The sequence below is a fragment of the Tiliqua scincoides genome, chromosome 5 (genome assembly GCF_035046505.1).
Source record: "Tiliqua scincoides isolate rTilSci1 chromosome 5, rTilSci1.hap2, whole genome shotgun sequence".
Classification (NCBI taxonomy): Eukaryota; Metazoa; Chordata; class Lepidosauria; order Squamata; family Scincidae; genus Tiliqua; species Tiliqua scincoides.
The window spans coordinates 50,957,020-50,977,139 of NC_089825.1; the positions used below are offsets into that span (position 1 = coordinate 50,957,020).

The window sequence follows — 20,120 nt, forward strand, 5'->3', positions numbered from 1 at the left end:
AGGAAACCCGCCAGAGAAGCTATTGGCCCTCTGGATGGTGAGGGAGGGAAAGGGGAGATAAAAGGAGACTTAGAGATGGCAGAGAAATTAAATGAGTTCTTTGCATCTGTCTTCACGGCAGAAGACCTCGGGCAGATACCGCTGCCAAACAGCCCCTCCTAACCGAGGAGTTAAGTCAGATAGAGGTTAAAAGAGAAGATGTTTCAGACCTCATTGATAAATTAAAGATCAATAAGTCACCGGGCCCTGATGGCATCCACCCAAGAGTTATTAAGGAATTGAAGAATGAAGTTGCAGATCTCTTGACTAAGGTATGCAACTTGTCCCTCAAAACGGCCACGGTGCCAGAAGATTGGAGGATAGCAAATGTCATGCCTATCTTTAAAAAGGGAAAGAGGGGGGACCTGGGAAACTATAGGCCGGTCAGCCTAACATCCATACCTGGTATGATGGTGGAATGCCTCATCAAAGATAGGATCTCAAAACACATAGACGAACAGGCCTTGCTGAGGGAGAGTCAGCATGGCTTCTGTAAGGGTAAGTCTTGCCTTACGAACCTTATAGAATTCTTTGAAAAGGTCAACAGGCAGGTGGATGTGGGAGAACCCATGGACATTATATATCTGGACTTTCAGAAGGCGTTCGACACGGTCCCTCACCAAAGGCTATTTAAAAAACTCCACAGTCAGGGAATTAGAGGACAGGTCCTCTCATGGATTGAGAACTGGTTGGAGGCCAGGAAGCAGAGAGTGGGTGTCAATGGGCAATTTTCACAATGGAGAGAGGTGAAAAGCGGTGTGCCCCAAGGATCTGTCCTGGGACTGGTGCTTTTCAACCTCTTCATAAATGACATAGAGACAGGGTTGAGCAGTGAGGTGGCTAAGTTTGGACGACACCAAACTTTTCTGAGTGGTGAAGACCAGAAGTGATTGTGAGGAGCTCCAGAAAGATCTCTCCAGACTGGCAGAATGGGCAGCAAAATGGCAGATGCGCTTCAATGTCAGTAAGTGTAAAGTCATGCACATTGGGGCAAAAAATCAAAACTTCACATATAGGCTGATGGGTTCTGAGCTGTCTGTGACAGATTAGGAGAGAGATCTTGGGGTGGTGGTGGACAGGTCGATGAAAGTGTCGACCCAATGTGCGGCGGCAGTGAAGAAGGCCAATTCTATGCTTGGGATCATTAGGAAGGGTATTGAGAACAAAACGGCTAATATTATAATGCCGTTGTACAAATCGATGGTAAGGCCACACCTGGAGTATTGTGTCCAGTTCTGGTCGCCACATCTCAAAAAAGACATAGTGGAAATGGAAAATGTGCAAAAGAGAGCGACTAAGATGATTACGGGGCTGGGACACTTTCCTTATGAGGAAAGGCTACGGCGTTTGGGCCTCTTCAGCCTAGAAAAGAGACGCCTGAGGAGGGACATGATTGAGACATACAAAACTATGCAGGGGATGGACAGAGTGGATAGGGAGATGCTCTTTACACTCTCACATAATACCAGAACCAGGGGACATCCACTAAAATTGAGTGTTGGGCAGGTTAGGACAGACAAAAGAAAATATTTCTTTACTCAGCGTGTGGTCGGTCTGTGGAACTCCTTGCCACAGGATGTGGTGCTGGCCATGATGTGTATGCGCAACCTCCTGATTTTAGAAATGGGTTATGTCAGAAAGCCAGATGCAAGGGAGGGCACCAGGATGAGGTCTCTTGTTATCTGGTGTGCTCCCTGGGGCATTTGGTGGGCCGCTGTGAGATACAGGAAGCTGGACTAGATGGGCCTATGGCCTGATCCAGTGGGGCTGTTCTTATGTTCTTATGTAAGTGTGGAGAGGAATGTAGGCTAAATCTCATGCTTTGCTTGGTGGGAAAGCTTGCTTGTGTCCTTGATATCCTGTACCATGGGGGGGAGTTGCTTGTGTGATTGCCTGCACCATCTCAATGGGCGGGGGGGGGGGGGGAAATTTGGCAAACACTCCCTGGGCTTTTTAAAGCAAACTCCTCTGTTACTACCACACCAGTCCCTCATGCGTGTGCATGCATGTATGAGAGAGAGAGAGCGCGCGCACGCACGCGCACTCTACCTTGCTGCATGTGTTCTGGCTACAGAGATTTTCAGCCCCCCCCTTCCCCTCTTCGCTGGCTCAGGGGCTTCAGGAGTGTTACTATTCCTTTGCAAGGGGAACCTCTTCCAGGGCTCCAGGGCTATTTCCCTGCCTGGGCGAGGCAGAGACTTTTTGCAGTGTTTTGGGCTGCCTGGAAATGGATCAAGATGCCAGCGCAGGGCAAAGGAGGCAAAGGTGCGGTGACTTTCAGTTCCCCCACCCCATTCCTGTTGTGACAAATCTTTGGATAAAAAATCCGTAGATAAATAGGCTGCACCTGTACTTGAAAGAAAAGAAATCTGGACCTAGTACCATATGCTCAGTGTACAACTACTGTACCTGCATGGACAAGTAGCCTTTATCATGCTGAAAGTATTATTTACAGGTTGAAAGCCCTACAAGCAACTATGGCACTTAGACATCTTTCTCCTCACCTGTTGAAAAGTCTAAGGAATGTTCATCGCTGAACTTTATAAAAGGGAATTATTTGTGCCTGACATTGTTACTGAAAGGATCATTGAAAGTGCAAGAAGGACAGATTGTATTGCTTTTGAAAGAAATGAAACTGGTTGGGCTTGTTCTAATGTCAGCTTTCAAAGTTGCTGGTTTCATGCAAGAGCAAAAGGTGATATTCTGAAATGCTGGTGAAAACTTGTTTGACTGCACTACTTAAATGCTTGGAGGTTTCATTCTACACTCACCAATCTGCTACGGTGTAAAGCAAGGACCTGGAGGCAAAGATCACATTCCTACATCAGCCCCAAGGCAACTGTAATTTTGGTATATGGTTTCAACAAGTACAAACCAAGACAGGTATTTTCATTTAGCCAACGGTGATCTTACAGCACAAGCCTATTGAAGTTCACTCAGAAGTAAGTCATGGAGCTTGCTCCCTGGTCAGTGTGCACAGGATTGTAACCTTAGAAAAGCATGTTAAAAAGTTTAATTTTACTCCAAGGACACATAGCAGGAGTTTATTATCCAATTTTGTTCTTACTGAAAAATACTAAAAATATTATTTAGAATATTAACAGAGGTAACAACTTGTTAATTGTTTGGTTAATCACCACTGTTCTGTATTGAAACATGTCAAATTTACAGACTGACTTGTAGAATGCTTAAACGGGCCCCACTGGCCGTATGCTCTTACATAATGTGCATGCTTGAGGATAGGCATGTTCTGGCACCTTCCCTGACTTCTGGGAAAGACGTTGGTCAGTTTTCTTAATCACATGAGAAAATTTACTTTAAAGGGAGGTTTAGGGCTGCATATCAAGTGGTACTTTGGACCACGTGACTGAGGACACTGGCTCCAGAATCTCTGGGAAGTCATTGCACAAATCAACATGTGGGGCCAATGGGGTGATCTAAGTATTGCCCAAACCAATCCTCTGTCATTCTAAAAAGGATGTTTAAACCAATTTTTGGTGCAATGGAACAAAATGATCTCACAGAAATGCAGAAACCAAATGCTTGCAGATTTTATGCCACTTGGTGCAATTACACTACTTGCTAGATTGGATTTGTACCGCACCTCAATAGTGTAAAAAGGTAATTTTAGAAATGTGGCATTTACATGGCATACTCACGGACAAAGTGTTACTGAGGCCCATCAGCTGAGAAATTGCAGCATTAAACAAGAAATCCTTCTGGAAGTATCCCGTCACCTAATGACACACAAACCAAACATTTTTTTCCGTTGGTTAAGTGGTAACATCTCAGAGGTTCTCCAAATTTGCCACGGCAGGGTGAATAAAAAAAAACAAGGTTTTGTACAACAAGGTTACAGTACATACTTCTTCAGGAGAAAATATAATGAAGCCAAAGGGATTCTATTTGCAATGTTCATTTTCATCCAAGCATAAGATATGGTATGCTGCCTGTGCACCCACCAATAATCATATTAAACAGAGGGTTTTGGTTAAACTGGGCCACTTTATTAAAACCAATTACATAGAGGAGACCTGCAGCAGGTGAGGCCTTAAACTGCTCCCACATAATAACATGCAACTAACTTAAAGACATTAAAAGACCATCTATTCCCTGAGATGAATGTTCCCAACCTGACTCCAAGCTGGTCCACACTAAACCTGCCCAAAGTGATCACAAAGGCAGGGAATGGAACCACTAAAACCCAAGGACAGTCTGGGGTAGGCAAAGAATCTGCCTGCTCTGGCCAATCAGTAGGCAGCACAAAATTCCTACCTGGCCCTGAACAGCAACCAGTTAGTTTCAGACTAACCAAAAGAAAGGGTAGACAGGGGTCAAAAGCCAGAACCAGACTGAGGGGAGATCCTCATAACGCCAGATCAGCCAGGCTCCTCCCACACAGGAAAGGCACCAATTGGTTGCCTGCAACTGTGACCGAGGCCTCACAGGATGGAGTGGGCTGGGCAAGACCAGCCTGTGTGCAACAGGTGATGCAGGAACTGGAATCAGAGGAGAAAGGGGGAGAAATATAATGTGCTTCCAGGTATCTAAGATGGACCCAGAGGGCAAAAAATGCAGGTAGTCCCAGCATGATTAGTCAACTGCAGTGGGACAACACATAGTTCCCTGTTTCAAACTGATCCCTGGGGGAAAGCCAACAGGAGCTGAGGGGCATCTGGTTCGGGACTCCTCATCCCTGTGGGACGAGGATGGGGAGGTTAGAGAACAACAAGGTAAGGCAGAGTAGGAGAAGAAATTGGGAATGGTAGTGGCTTGGTTTGGGACCAGCGTATTTGAGAGACCGCCTTCTTCCGTATAATCCGGTCCGTTCTCTAAGGTCATCAGAAGGGGCCCTGTTGGTTGTGCCGTCATTGAGAGTGGTGAAGGGAATGGCGGCCAGAAACAGGGCCTTTTTGGTGGTGGCACCTGCACTATGGAATTGAGAGCAGCTTCCTCATTACTAGCGTTCCGGTGGGGCCTGAAGACTTTTTTATTTATAGTGGAAATGGAAAATGTGCAAAAGAGAGCAACTAAGATGATTGCTGGGCTGGGGCACCTTCCTTATGAGGAAAGGCTACGGTGTTTGGGCCTGCGTTTGGGCCTCTTCAGCCTAGGAAAGAGACGCCTGAGGGGGGACATGATTGAGACATACAAAATTATGCATGGGAAGGATAAAGTGTTACTCTCACGTAACACCAGAACCAGGGGACATCCACTAAAATTGAGTGTTGGGAGAGTTAGGAGAGACAAAAGAAAATATTTCTTTACTCAGCTTGTGGTTGGTCTGTGGAACTCCTTGCCACAGGATGTGGTGACGGCATCTGGCCTGGGTGCCTTTAAAAGGGGACTGGACAAGTTTCTGGAGGAAAAATCCATTATGGGTTACAAGCCATGATGTGTATGTGCAACCTCCTGATTTTAGAAATGGGCTATGTCAGATGCAAGGGAGGGCACCAGGATGCAGGTCTCTTGTTATCAGGTGTGCTCTCTGGGGCATTTGGTGGGGACGCTGTGAGATACAGGAAGCTGGACTAGATGGGCCTATGGTCTGATCCAGTGGGGTTGTTCTTATGCTCTGTTATACAGACTGATGTATTAGTATATGAATGGACCTGGCAAATCTTATCACATGTGTGTTACTATTAAATTAGAGCACAATCCTAACTTGCGCTGGAAGCAGGCAGGCCAGCAGGCTTGCACTGCATCCAAGGCAAGTTTGGGGCCAAAAGTGATGCAGCCCAAGGCAAGGGAAAATATTTCCCCTTATTCCGTGTCCCAATGGGTCTACTCAGGTCTGTGTCTGGCAAGGTGGTGCAAATTCAAGCAGCCCGGGAGTGCCCTGGGCTGCCAGGGAACGGGGCAGGATCTGGCATTACTACCGGGTTCTGGCCCTGCCTCCCACTCCCTGCCTGCCCACCCCAAAATGCCTCCCTCCCGCCTCCTCCCCGCCTTCCCATACCCCTGAGTTGGCTGAGCTTGGCTGATGCAACTCACCCTCTCCCCAGGGCCCGTGGTGGTTAGGGGAGGCCTGTGTATGTCTGTGTGCCAGCTTATCTCCCCAATGAGTGGCGCAAAATTGTTTTACAGTACTTTTGCAACACTCCTGGGCTGGTGCAAGTGACTTGTGTCGGCCCTTGTATGTTCTAGGATTGCATCCTTAGTCTCACAATGGCAAGTGTGCTTGTGAATTGTGCCCCCCTCCCGCTGCATGGCAAAATAATTTAGAAACAGAGGGAAATTGTAAAAGCAGCTTGCATTGTGGCATGCAAATCTGTGGCAGTCAACCAAAAATTGTGGATCCCAAGATACATCTAGACTCATGGGACTAGACTAGATGGGAGACATCATTAGAGATTAAAAAACCACATTTGCTTTCTCCAGTATACAAGAAGTTTTAAAAGAAACAAAGAAGAGTAATTAAAAAGCTAATGTCCAAAAATAAAAAGTACACCGAGATTCTACTGCTAATGCCTGGTATGACAGCCACCAAAATATCACTAGAAGGCAAATTAATCCATCATTTTTAGAATAGTTAGAATTCTTCCTAACCTCAGAGATCACAAGGTTCTTCTGCTTCCAGATATGTTTGGCTTCAGCTTTCCCCTTTGGATTCAATAGCTGAGGATTTGGCAAAATTCCAGAATTCCTGGCTTCAATAAATTTAGTTGCTAAGAGCCAGAGGCGAGATTGCCATCTTTGCACCCCGGGAATTGCATCAGCTGAATTTAAAGAAAAAAGGCAGGAGAGAGAGGTTTTCATTAACACAAGTTAAGATAACATTATAAGGAGAAAAATTTGCCAAAGAGTCAAATTCTGGTAATGAGTCAGCATTTAAAATAAAGCAAATCAACAACATTGAATCTAACAGTATTTAAAAATATAACTAATAGAATAAAAACAATTCTTAACTGGTTTTATTCAGCAGGAGCTACACATTACATTTAAACTATTTATGTTTTCTGGCTGACAAGTTAATGATACAAACTCCTTCCCAGAGACAATCTCCTTAAACTTTGATTAAAGTGATGGCAGAAACAAATATTCTCTTACCAAGGAGGTAAATGAGGAAAAAATAGTACTTCAAGTGGTTTAACATAGAAAAGGAAGGTAAATATAAAAATGGTTGGCAACCTTCAGTTTCGAAAGACTATGGTATAAGCCTACAGCACCTAGTATTCCCAGTTGGTCTCCCATCCAAGTACTAACCAGACCTGACCCTGCTTAGCTTCCAAGATCAGACAAGATTGGGCATGTGCAGGTTAACAGTTGATGCATGGTAAATATGCTGCAAGGTAAATATAGCACTCCCTGATTCTTCAGAAATAGCGTCCCAATCCTTTCTTCACTGTCCGATGGCAGTGAGGCTCCCCTGACAGCACTGACTTGCCATAAAGCAGCCACTGCCTGTTGCATAATACACTTCAACAGCACAGTATCGGGGGAGCCAGTAGGAAGGCCTGCACCATCCTGTCCCCTGACAGCGAGGGAATGCCCACTTGCTGGAAGAGGTAGGATGATGGGTCACGACCCACCAGCCTGGGAAGCACTTAGCTCTTGCCCCTTAAGGGGTGGGGAGAGGGGTAAGGCAGCAACACAGTCCCCAGGATCATGCGGCTGCTGGGGGGAGGGCAGTTTGCTCAACGTACTTAAAAAACCTTGATTGAAAACTACTCCCAGTTTTTGAATTTTTTTAAAACTGTTTTGGAGGCGTGGGGCATCTGTGGAGCTCCCCAGACTCCCTGGAGGCTGGCACTCTCTAAGGTAAGTTGTACAACCCCCCCCCCCCCCGCAGCAGTGCAATCCTGCTGATTGTGTTGCTGCCTTCCCCCCTCCCCTAAGCACACTTACGGGCTCCCAACTCCCTTGCAGGAGTTTTGGGAAGCACGGATCTAAAGAAACTTCCTGGAGCTACTTTTGCCATGGTTTCCATTCACAGCATTATCCTCTTCAGCAAAATCACCTAAATACACCCGGTACCTAAATCTGGAACTAGTTTTATTTTTACATTTTTTCCCATATTTTCACTAAATCTGTAGATATCAGAATAGTCTGGTATCTTACATTCTTAATTTCCCCGGACAATACCACAACTGAGAGCAGTGTTCTTAAAAAATATTTTTCCAGCACCCTCCATTGCCCTACACCCTTTCTTGAAGATTACTATGAGAACATTGCATTTGGAAAGCCACATATTACTTAATACTAGAAACCACAAGGCCCCCTTCTTTAATTGGTTCTGCCAATGTAGATCTTGAGATATAAAGATTGTTTATCAAGCCATCAGAATTGGCAAATCATTTTTCCCATTCTTTCAACATTATCTAGTTAGAAACTGCCAATATCTTATGGAATGAAGCCAAACTACCATGTCCTAAATCAGTGGTTCCCAAACTGGTGGACTGTGACCCACCAGCCAGGGAAGACCCATGGGCCTATGTCCCTTTAAGGGGTGGGAAAGACAGGGAGGCAGCCATGTCACCAGGATCATGCTGCTGCCAGGGACAGGAGGGGTTTTTTTCCCCACTTACCTCCAGCCAGTGCTAGCGTCCTGGGAGGTCTGGGGACTCCTCCACAGGGCTCCCCAAACATCTGTAAGTCTGTTAAATAAGAAAAAAACAGGCACTTCTGGTTTACCCAATGAAACCAGAAGTTCCTGTTTTTTCCTATTTTTCAAACTTACAGAGGCTTGAGGAGCCCTGTGGAGGGCTTCCCAGATCCCCCACCCCCAGACTTCCCAGGCCTCCAGCTCTGGCTGGAGGTAAGTGGAAAAACCCCTCCCGTCCCCTGCAGCAGCATGATCCTAGGCATCGCATTGCTGGAATAACCCCACCCCAGCAAATACTTACGTGGTTCCCAACTCTTAAGGAGTACTTTGGGAATCACTGTTCTAAGTTAACTGGCTCAATGGTGAGTTGAGTGTGAAGATTCTCTATGAAAAACTACATGTATTCCAAGGTAGTATGAATATTAAAGAGTAAAATAACAAAACCAAACCACCACAATTCCACCAACCACGTTTTGTCCAAAGTGAAAACATTCGGAAGTTTTATCAGTCTTTCAAAATTTCAAGAGATGTGTAGCAATTGAAAAAAATAGCAAGGAATGTAAGAATTTGAAGGCAGGAAGACCCTTACTCTTTGCATCCCACAAGATGTCTTGCTCTGGAGGGGCAGCAAAGAGGATGTAGAGTCGGACCGTATCAATTCCATACTTCTGGATTATTTCCTCAGGCTCTATGCCATTGTGCTTGGATTTACTCATCTTTTCCCACATTACCTGCAGATTTTCTTTGGTTTTTATGTGAACAGGTTCAGGACCTAGATATATAGAACAAAGAGGAAATACAGTTTTAGCAATATATACCTCTAAAATGGTTTAATATAGCAGTTCCCAAACTCTCCGGGAGTTCAGGAGCCGCTGTAAGTCTTTGCAAAGGAGGGGGGAATACAGCAATGCAATCGGGAACGATTGTGCCACTCTCAGGGCTTTCGGGGCATTTTTACACTTATCTGAGCTCATGCGGCCTCTGGGGGGTGTAAGGAGCCCTGTGGGTGTATCTGTAGGACTCCCCAAGCCTTGTAAAATCTAAAAATGAAGATTGCAACCCCCTTCTGGTTTAGCAATTGCAAACCGGAAGTGGATTGTGATCTTTATTTTTAAATTTTCAAAGGCTCAAAGAGGGATTCCCCCATGCAGGGCTCACTGCACCCCCCCCCCGAGGTCAGCGCAAGCTCAGATAAGTGTAGAAATGTCCCTGAAAGTCCTGACAGTGGTGTGATCATCCTGATTGTGTTGCTGCATGCCCCCTTCTCCACCCCTGAAAAGGGCACAGACAGAGCTTCTCTAGCTGGGGCATCACAATGCCCCAGTTTGAAAACCTCTGGCTTAAAAGTTAAAAGGTGGTTGTTCTAAAATCCCCCTTTCACCCAAATATTTTAAAACGGATGGTAAAGGACAGGTGGACAGGTAAAGGACAGTCTCCATGACTGTGGAAGATGACAAGAAACCCAGTTTTATGAGCCAAGCCCCCTTTCAAAGACAGAGACCTAGTAAATCTAATGGGAGCAACTTTATATCTCACAATAAAGCAGTGGAGGAGAGGAAGAACACACAAGTTTCAATTTATTTTACTGTGCTTGCAGGCCAATGCTGATTTAAAAAAAAAAATTGAGACATGGAGGTGTCTCTGCACCTCTCCTTCACTGTAATTAAGGAACTGCCCTCTGGGGCAATACTGTCAAGCCTTGAAGAGTCTACTCAGAGCCCACTGCTAACATCTATTTGAACTACACTTGGGATACAGGAATACCTCTTTCCTTAGACATTAGTCCAAAACATGTACTGCTTTTCTTTAGACAAATACATGCACAAATCTCAGTTGATTGATCCATACTCATGTATTGCAAGGAGTAAGCTCAAGCTCAAGCCCTCAAACTTGGTAGCTGCTGAATCTACAGGCCCACTCATCCAACTGACCAAACCGTGACATCCCTTACTGTAGTGTAGACAATACTGTAGTAGCACTCTTGGCAATTCCTATATCTTCTACTTGTGAATCTATCCCAAGGCTGTAAAGTTAAGGAAGGTTAACCCTCAGCACTATCTCTGAAATTGTTCAGAGTTTTCTTAGACCAGTTTAACGTTAGTCCAAAACATGTACTGCTCTTCTTTAGTTTGGGGGGTCATGAATCTCACTCTGAGAGAGCATCAGGTTTTAGTAAAATAAAATACAGTCATTTTTTTGTTATCTGCTGCATTAGGTTCCTGGAAAACCCAGCGGATACCGAATCAGCGGATACAGAATTATTGATCTGATAAGATCAACGGGTTTAGGAAAGGAGAAATGGGTTTAGGTAATCTGCCAGCAGCAGATACCTTCAGAATGGTTGCAGATAGCCAAGAACAGACAGCAAATGGCACAATGTAAGTTCCCTCTAGTTTGGATAAGCGAATCTGTGGGAACAGACTGCATGATTAACTATCAGCCCTATAGTAGCATTCTCTCCATTGGCAGAGCCAGCCAATCACAAACATGTCAATTTCTCATTTAAAGATTTACCTACTGCTGGGTAATAATTAATTCTCACCATTTGGTACTCACCATTTTATTAATTTATTTTCAGTGTTTATATCCTGATTTCTTAAAATGACTTCACAATAATGAATAACAATAAAATTGACCCACTGATTCTGCTGAAGATATGCAGGCTGATATGCAGGCCTGTACCACCTCACTTACCAGTGAAATCAATTTCTTCTCTCTTCAAATACTTGCCAGTTGTTGCTAGCCTGAATGTACGATTTTTGATGAGACCTTGAACTAAGAGCTCATGAAAAGGTTCTCTGAGGATAGAGAAAGAAAAAAAAATATGTTGAAAACAGTAAAAGTTAATTCAGTGCACTCAGTGAAAACCATTGTTGTGAAGGAACATGAGACTTGCTGTACCAGGAGTTGGAATATTGTGATACTTCCATCTGGCTTCCTGCTCTTGGGCCTCTCCACTGTAGAATGTGTCAATCAAAGGTAAGATGTGAGTGTCTGTCTCACTAGGGCTTTTCATGGTAGGGCCTATTACTACAAACAAATACTGAAGGACCCTAGGCCTGCTCACAAGATGATCAAATCAATAAGATCCAAGAAGGAAGCTTCCAGAGAGGAAAACAAGGAGTGGTCAGGTGTTGATCAGTTTCTGTACTGCTTTTGCCTATCTATGGAAGACAAAGAGAAACATCCATCTTCTCCATTTTATTGCTTCCTGCTGAAAAGGAACTTGCAGCCCAATCCTAACAGCATCAATGCAGCTCTGATTGCAGCCACAAGGCAAGGGAACAAACATCCCCCTATGTTTGGCTCCGTGACTATCCCCCCACCACATGAAGCAGCATGTGCCCCATTGGCAAAGGTTTATCAGCACTGGAAAGTTGGACAGAATTGGGCTTTTGAGTGTGGCTGATAGTGTACCATATTGGTATTTGATTGTGAGTGAATCAGTGGAGTGAATCACTGATCACTGGTGATCAGTGAGTGAATCAGTCAGTAATGCAGGTCATCCTACACCAGTGCAGCTCCACTCAAAACTGTGGCAGGAGTACCAAAACAAGAGCCCCTCACATTACCCAGGAAACATGAGAGAGCACTTAATACCAATATAATACAAGGAGGAGCACTAGAGTTCTTGAGATACTTCCACGTGCCTGTGACAGGCACATAAACATGGTTTGCTTGCTCATTTCACAATCCAAGGAATTTGGTATGCTTAGTGTCAGAAATAAAGGGGGAGGGAGGAAGAGAATATTGTCCACTCTCTTAAATATTTTTAAAGTGGTCAAACAAAGGTGGCAAAAAGTAGTAGGACATTATTTTGAAATTTTCATCCAATCCAAAGCCTTCTCTCCTCTAAATATACTGGTTTATTTGAAGCCATCACACTTTACCATACATGGGAAAGTCAACGCAGACAAAATGTGAAAGAAAACACAAGATTAGTCTCCCAAGACAGAGGTAGTATTTCAGGGAACATTTATCTTTCCTGACACTGAGTTAGTTTGCAGATGTCACCCTGTTGATACATGCAGAGATTTCAGTTTGTGTTTGTTTGGAGGGTTCTGTTGGATTTGCAGTACTGTAAAAGGACAAAATATTTGACCATTTATGGGAGTTAAACAGAAGGACATTGCCTTGTTGGGGATGAGAAAAAGGAATACTGCCTAGAATTGCCTGCAAATGTTGGATAATAGGCAGCATCAAGTCACAACACACAACCTCCTACCATATTTCTCCTACTGCTCAGTTTATTATTGGTTATTTATTAAGAGCATTACAGTAACAGTGCCCTCTTATGGCGGCACACAGCAGCACTAACTAACTGATTTTGTATATCACACACTGGAGAGAGCGTGCTTCCAGTTATATAATAAGCATTTGTACAGCACTGTCAAGTGAGACACACACTTCTCATGTATTATTTTGAAGTTGTCCTTACAGCTCGAAAAGGTAATTACTACTATAAGTATTGTGATCCCTACATTGCAGCCAGAGCCGACAGGAAATGGCTCGCCTAAGGCCACAAAGCGAGTTCATGGTAAAAATGAGATTCAAACCAGGAATCATATCTCAGTCTTAGGTACCAACTCTATCCTTTCCTTACCCTTCAATGCAGCCGTGTCAAAAAAGTATGTGCTCTAACCAGTGGAGGGAGGGGGAGAGAGATAGGGAGCCTTTGGAGAAGAAAAGAAAATTATTTTCCCTTGCCCCTCCGTAAGCCTCCTGCTCTGTAATGGGTCTCTTTGGACCTGTGTCAGTACCATAGCTGGCACAAGTCCAAAGAGAAGAAAAGGATATGGAGGCTGCAGAAAGAGAGGATAGGATCCAGTGTGTGACATCACAGCTGGATCCATCCCCCACCCCACAAAGCTCTTGTAGCAGCTCTCCCAAAATGGCAGCCAACAGAGTGCTCTGCACGCTGTCAGCAGCCATTCTGCAACAGCATTAGAGTCTTAAACTCAATCCTGGATAGAACTGGGTTGTGAATCAATATGCTACACCAATTCCATATTCGATAAACACCACTCAGGACTACAGCAAGTTTTACAATTCTGTTATTTCTTCATACAGTTATTCTTGGTTCTCTTCCTATTCCTGGTTCATGCTGCTCTCATACTCCACACTTGCTGGAGTTCCTTTCCCATCTTCTCACCCAATGCCACAATCATGCCCACTGCAACGACTGGCAATATTTTACTATTATTGATCTACAAATCTACGAACACATAAGAACGAACATGAGCCAGAATTTCTAAAGAACATTGAAAACTGCCAGAATCAAGCTCTGAATCAGTTTGTGACTTGACAATTATATAAATACAAAGAAAGAGGAAGCCTCATGGTGGGGGAAAGGTCTCTTTGTTCTGCTTTCATTATTCCAAACCTTGGCCACTTCCTTCTACTTCCATACAAGGCAATGGGTTGGGTTTTTTTGTGCGTGTGTGTGTAAATTTAACTCCTAAAGAACACTAGAAAGATGGGGCCAGGCTGGATGATACATTGTTTCTTTATGTGTGCTGGAAGGTTAGTGTGCACCTTCTGCTCCCATCCATTGGGCACCCTTATTCCACTTCTCATCTACTTACAAACACCTTTTCGAATACTATGCCTGAATGTGAACATTGTCAGAGGTGGGTTTGGCCCTTGAAAGATTGTAATGCCCTGTTAACGCATGAAAAATAACTGGGAGTTTACCAATGCAATCCTATGTATGTTTACTAAGAACTAAATCTTTCGGTTTGGAAACATACAACATGTTGTTCTTGATCTTCCCATTTGTCCCCAACCAACAAGTAAATAAGAAACATGGCTTTGAGCCAGTTCATTGAACCATGAAATCCACTTGATTCTCCAGAGCAGAAGGCTAAAGAGCTCAGGTGACTCCAAGTAATAAATCCCACAGGTAAATCTAGGTAATGCCCAGAAGAAAGGTAAACAGAAAATCCCACTGGACATTAACCCTGGTTTCTTATACAGAGTACCAGATGCTCTGATGCCTCTTCCCCAGCCCAGGATGACAGCAGGAAATGATCTCCTGGCATGGAGTAAGCATATAAAGTACCTAAAAAGATGCATTAGATGTATTATCTGTTGTCAAATCACTTTTTATCCAACGTTTGCAGGCAATTCTAGGCAGTATTCCTTTTTCTCATCCCCAACAAGGCAATGTCCTTCTGTTTAACTCCCATACATGGTCAAATATTTTGTCCTTTTACAGTACTAACAAATCTAACAGATCCCTCCAAACAAACACAAAGGATTGGATTTTGTTCCAATCCTTTCAACTGGTTAGTTGATTGCTGTTGCTTGATTTCCAAACATGCCTCATTTTCTTGCCTTTGTTCCCATTCCTTTTTTTTGGTCTGCTTTAATTCTTTTAATAATAATATAATAAATAATAATATACAGTATTTGTATACCGCCTTTCTTGGTCTTTATTCAAGACTTTATTCAAGGCGGTTTACACAGGCAGGCTTATTAAATCCACACAGGGATTTTTACAAATTGAAAGAAGGTTCTCTCTTTCAAGAACCACCACATTCAAGCTGTTACACTCCGATCTGGTTTAACATTCTGGCCTCCATCCTCCCACGCTCCGAGCAGATGGAACAGCTCAGCTGCAGCTTGCCAGCTGCTTCAAGGTCGCACGGTGCCGGTGGCCTCGAACTGGCGACCTTGTGGATGTTAATCTTCAGGCAAATGGAGGCTCTACCCTCTAGACCAGACCTCCTGCCCACCAGACCTCCTGCCATACATAATTCATAATTCATTCTTATGTTATTGTTCTACCTGCCAGGTCTCACTCAGAAGAGAGCTGGCTGCTTCAACTTTGCCCGAACACCTGCCTCCACTACCTCAAGCTTTTAAGGAGGCTCCCCAGGATTTAGGAGCTCTCTACTACACTAGAAAGGAGGTTTGTCTAAGGTGGCCTCCATCTGCCTGGACCTGCTCTAATCTTGGGTGGTGACAGTGTTGACCATTGACCATGTTTAACTTCAGCTCATGGAGGCAGAGCAGGTAATTGGGCATAAGTAACTAGGCGCTGAACCCTGTCATTCTACACACCAGTGCAGGACATGCATAAAATGTGACTGTATGTACTGTATGACTGCATGTAACAATGATTCTGAATAGCTATTCTACATACACAGCCCAAATAAACACAGAATATACTGCTAAAGAAGATACTTTTGCCCCTGCACTATCAAGCATTTATTACAGGGGAGGCCAAACTGTGGCTCTTGAGCCACATGTGGCTCTTTGACATGTAACGTGCAGCTCTCGGAAATATGCTGGTTGAGCTCCTATTTGCATCGCAATTAATATAAAAAGCAATTAAGAAATTTTCAAGCTTTATAATTATTTAATGGGTATAAACTGAGAGACCACTTGATTAGCACATAAGTTTAATGTTCACAGTGAGTAAATATATTTAAGAATTTAAATGCTTCTTAAATATTGCCGCTTTTAAATATCTTACTTGCTGCTCTCAAAGATCTGGAGTTTATCATATGTGGTTTGTGCATTAAGCAAGTTTGGCCACTCCTGGTTTATTACACCTCTGGTTTATTACTCAGACTATGTCTTTTGGGACCAGGAATGACTTGGTGATTCTCTGAAATAGTACCTACTTGTGTTTCGTCATCTTTTGACTGTGGCAGAAATGACTGAAGAATCTGGCATAGTACAGATGCATTACGGCATGCTCTTTTCCTCCAACGTACAGATCCACAGGCATCCAGTAGTCTGCCAGGTCTTTGTGAAAAGGCCTATACGTAAAACAGGAGTCTATGGTGAGTGTAATTGATAAAGTAAGGTTAGGGGCAGTTACTGAAATCATTTCAGTTGCTAAAGAATCTGTAAAAAAAATTTACTGCCTTATGGAAGACCTACATTTGGGATGCTACCATTAGAGGGCATCAAGAGATTATTATACAACAAGAAAATACATTCTGAGCATTCAATGGCCTTTGCAAATCTGGACTTCAAATGCTTCATTATAACCTCAAATCATCTTTTGCACTTGAAAAAGGTAAAATGGCATCAGACTGTGTATTTTACTGTAAGTACAGTAAATACAGAGACTATAGGGGTTGTTCAGGACTGTGTATTTTACTTTGCAACTGTCTATGTGCAGGAGCATTTGCTCAACAAGCAGGTTCCACAATGGTGAGGCAACAAATGAGTGGATTAAGGCATTTATTTGCCAAAAACCACTAAGGGTGCAATCCTAACCTCTTAAGTCAGTGCTTTCCAGCACTGACGTAAGGGCAATGCAGCTCTGAGGTAAGGGAACAAACATTCCCTTACTTTGAGGAGGCCTCCGTGAGTGACATCCAACTGCAGGATGCAGCACATGTCCCATTGGCACTGCTATGCCAGTGCTGGAAAGCACTGACATAAGGGGTTAGGATTGCACCCTAAGTCACCAGAAGGTAAGGGTTCCATTTAGAGTGAAATAAACATAAGTTGTGGAAAAACAAGACCCAATAGCAAAAAGGAGCTAATACTATGAAGCAGGTGAAGCCAAGATGATAACCAACTATAACCTCGTGTTCATGTAAAAACAGAGGCCTCCATAACATGGTGCCAGATTTTGCTGTGCAAACCACAATCTGGCTTTCTAAGCCATAGATGTAAACAAACATGTTACTAACAGATTTCTTGCACTCATCTGGAACTGAGATCCTTGCCAGAATATCAGCAAGAATGATTTTTTTCTGACACAGGCATACAGTGGACATAAGAACCTAAGAAAAACCCTACAGAATCAGGCCAAAGTCCCAATTAGTTCAGCATCCTGTTTCCCACAATGACCCACCACTTGACTCTAAGAAGCCCACAATATGACACACAGACTGAGTCATAAGCACACAGATGCTTACGGATTAGAATTTTTGCATATGTTCTATCCAAATAAGCAGAAGAAATTGTTTGAAAGTGGAGCACAGAATTTTAATGCCTTTCCTAGAACGCAAAAATGTGATATCAAGCAGATATGGTTCCAGAAAGCGTTTCAACTCTAAAGCACAATGCCACCAAAGGAACTGCTTTTCTGGAACATAGGATATACCTGCTTGCACACTGACTTGTTCAATCCTAAATTTTAATGCATTTAGAAAAGCTTACAGGAATAGTACTCAATTCACAAGGAACAATACTAGCCATTATAATTTTACATTTCCTGGCCCAGCTAGGTTTGCAGTTTTTACTGACTTGATTCAAGTAGCATTTGTTGGGCCATTGTGAGTTTCTCATTTGCTGCAATTTCAGTCAACATGAGAGCCATACACCATGAAAACTGCATGAGCTTGGTTTTAGTTCTAAACACTGCTGTAGGCGTGCAAGAAGGCACTTCTATACACAAGCTCAAAAAAAGAACCTAAACAAAATGTGGCTTATTGAGCTCACTATGCCCCATGTTTCAGCTCAATAGATCAATCCAGGTACTATTCTCCCTTCAACATTTTTTTTAACAGTGGGGAAGTTAAATTACCTCCCCTTCCCTGAGCATAGCACAGTAGTTTTCAACACTTGAAGTCCTGCAGCTTCTAGATGATCCACCCATGTGGAGTTCTCACTAACTGGATTCCTAAATATCGGATATTCTTAAGCTGCAATTCTATTTATTGTTTATTTTTAACATGTTTAACATGTTTTATACTATGTTCCTCCAAGGAGCTTAGAGTAGCGTACATGGTTCCCTTCATTGGATTTCACAACAACCCTGTGAAGTAGGTGAGGCTGAGAGAGTGACTGGCCCAAGCTCATCCAGGAAACTGTATGGCTGAGCGGGAATTTGAACTTGGACCTTCCAGGTCTAAGTTCAACTCCCATCTACTACACCATCTTGTTTCTCACATACTTACCTGGGAATAAGCCCTGTTAAACATAGCGGGATGCACTTCTGAGTAAACATGCCTAGATCAAGTCCCTTTATAACAGGGAAACTTTTTTAAAAAAACTTGGCTATTCAAACCTATTTTGCTGAAAAGGAGAATATTACTACTGTTAGTAATAGTACTCACAATTCCAATCAGAGTCCCACATTGCTGCTATATGCAAGTAAGGCAAGACTCCAACTATATGATGACACATTTAACACCATGTATAGTTTGTCCCTAAGTGATTCAGGCTAACCCTTATGCACTCTGGCAGAATCACAAGAGATTTCCCTTGAAGGACCTCTTTTCATTGTGTTCAGCATAAGCTGAAGACAAAAGATTAACTGCAGCAGAATCATATCTCTTCTTCCAACCTGTGGGTTGAAAAAGGATCATTGTACAGGATTAACTATCTGAATAACTTCCTGAATGAAGGATGCTCAAATTACTTACCTCTCAGAGTTATGAGTATCAGTGTACCTTAAATAATACCAGGATGAATCAACAAACGTGTCCATTGTATCAGTTTCCCTCCTTGCAGGTGCCTTGCATCTGAGGAATGCAGAACATTAATTGACCTCAACTGAACAAAAACTCTACAGCCTGTTTTATGATGTGCCTAGAAGACAAAGTCGCATCAGAGCCCATTTTCATGCTTAATTTATGTGATTCTCACGTATCGTGCAAGCCTAGCTTCTAACCCAACATGCATAGCGAAGGCACAAAGATCTCAGCAGAGATGCGATTCACAAGTCCCTGCTAAATGAGAAGTGAGGAAAACAAAATGCAACACTCAGGCATTCCTGCTCAGATGAATACAGTCCCTTCACTGCATATGTTAGTTTATGCTGGTTAGTGAAATGAATGTTAGGGAAGTTTCAATCATGTGATTCCCCAACCAGCATTTCAAACTGGTAAAGACCCAGGAAGGCTGTATCAGATAATTCTTTTGACTGTGTAGATCAGTGGTATGGGAAAGGTAGATGCTCAAAATTCATAATACACACACAAACCCCACAAGGAATTTCTTTTGCTAAGATTTGCCAGTGCATGAGCTTCTTTTTATCTCTATTGCTTTTTGCAAGAAGATCAAGGAAGAAGTCCTCATGAGTCTTAGTGCTGGAGCACCTCATTATCAAAAGAATCTCTTTGATTGGCTTTGAATGTTCAGAGAAAATGATGTGTACTGCTTTTGTGTTCTGAAGTGTGAATAGTTTGAGAATCACTTGTGGCTCCAATGAGGCAGCTGAACAGATTCCATTATGTCAACTCGGAGCAATGTTCTATTTATCTATTATATGCATGATGAAGGAACTGCCTTCAAGTAATATTGGGAATTCTGCTCCCCGTTTTACCCAAACATTACTATAAGAATATATATTGTTTTTCAACAAAAAGTAGTTCAGAAACTGGTTTATATAGCAAAATAAATCAATAAATGGTTTATTGTCCCCAAAGGGATCACAATCTTTAAAAAGAAAAAAAGATGAAAAAGAGACACCAGCAATAGCCACCAGAAAAGGCGCCATACTGGGGTGAAGAGCAACAGTTGCTCTTCCCTACATAAAAGAACACTCCTTTAAAAGGTGCCTACAATCCATTCATGCCAGGTAATACAGATCTAGTTCCCCAAATGAATATGCAATTTGCTA

General features: G+C 43.1%; 1 protein-coding gene across 2 annotated transcripts in view; it reads right to left on the reverse strand.

Moving 5' to 3' along the window:
* LARS2 (leucyl-tRNA synthetase 2, mitochondrial) overlaps nt 1-20,120 on the reverse strand; it is a 75,483-nt gene that overhangs the window by 12,643 nt on the left and 42,720 nt on the right. For both annotated transcript variants that reach the window (XM_066628287.1, XM_066628286.1), the window contains exons 13-18: nt 18,922-19,020; nt 16,216-16,353; nt 11,279-11,382; nt 9,174-9,356; nt 6,589-6,758; nt 3,699-3,776 (exon numbers count right to left, since the gene is read on the reverse strand). In XM_066628287.1, the coding sequence (XP_066484384.1) occupies nt 3,699-3,776; nt 6,589-6,758; nt 9,174-9,356; nt 11,279-11,382; nt 16,216-16,353; nt 18,922-19,020 (772 nt within the window). The remainder of the gene's footprint in view (nt 1-3,698; nt 3,777-6,588; nt 6,759-9,173; nt 9,357-11,278; nt 11,383-16,215; nt 16,354-18,921; nt 19,021-20,120) is intronic.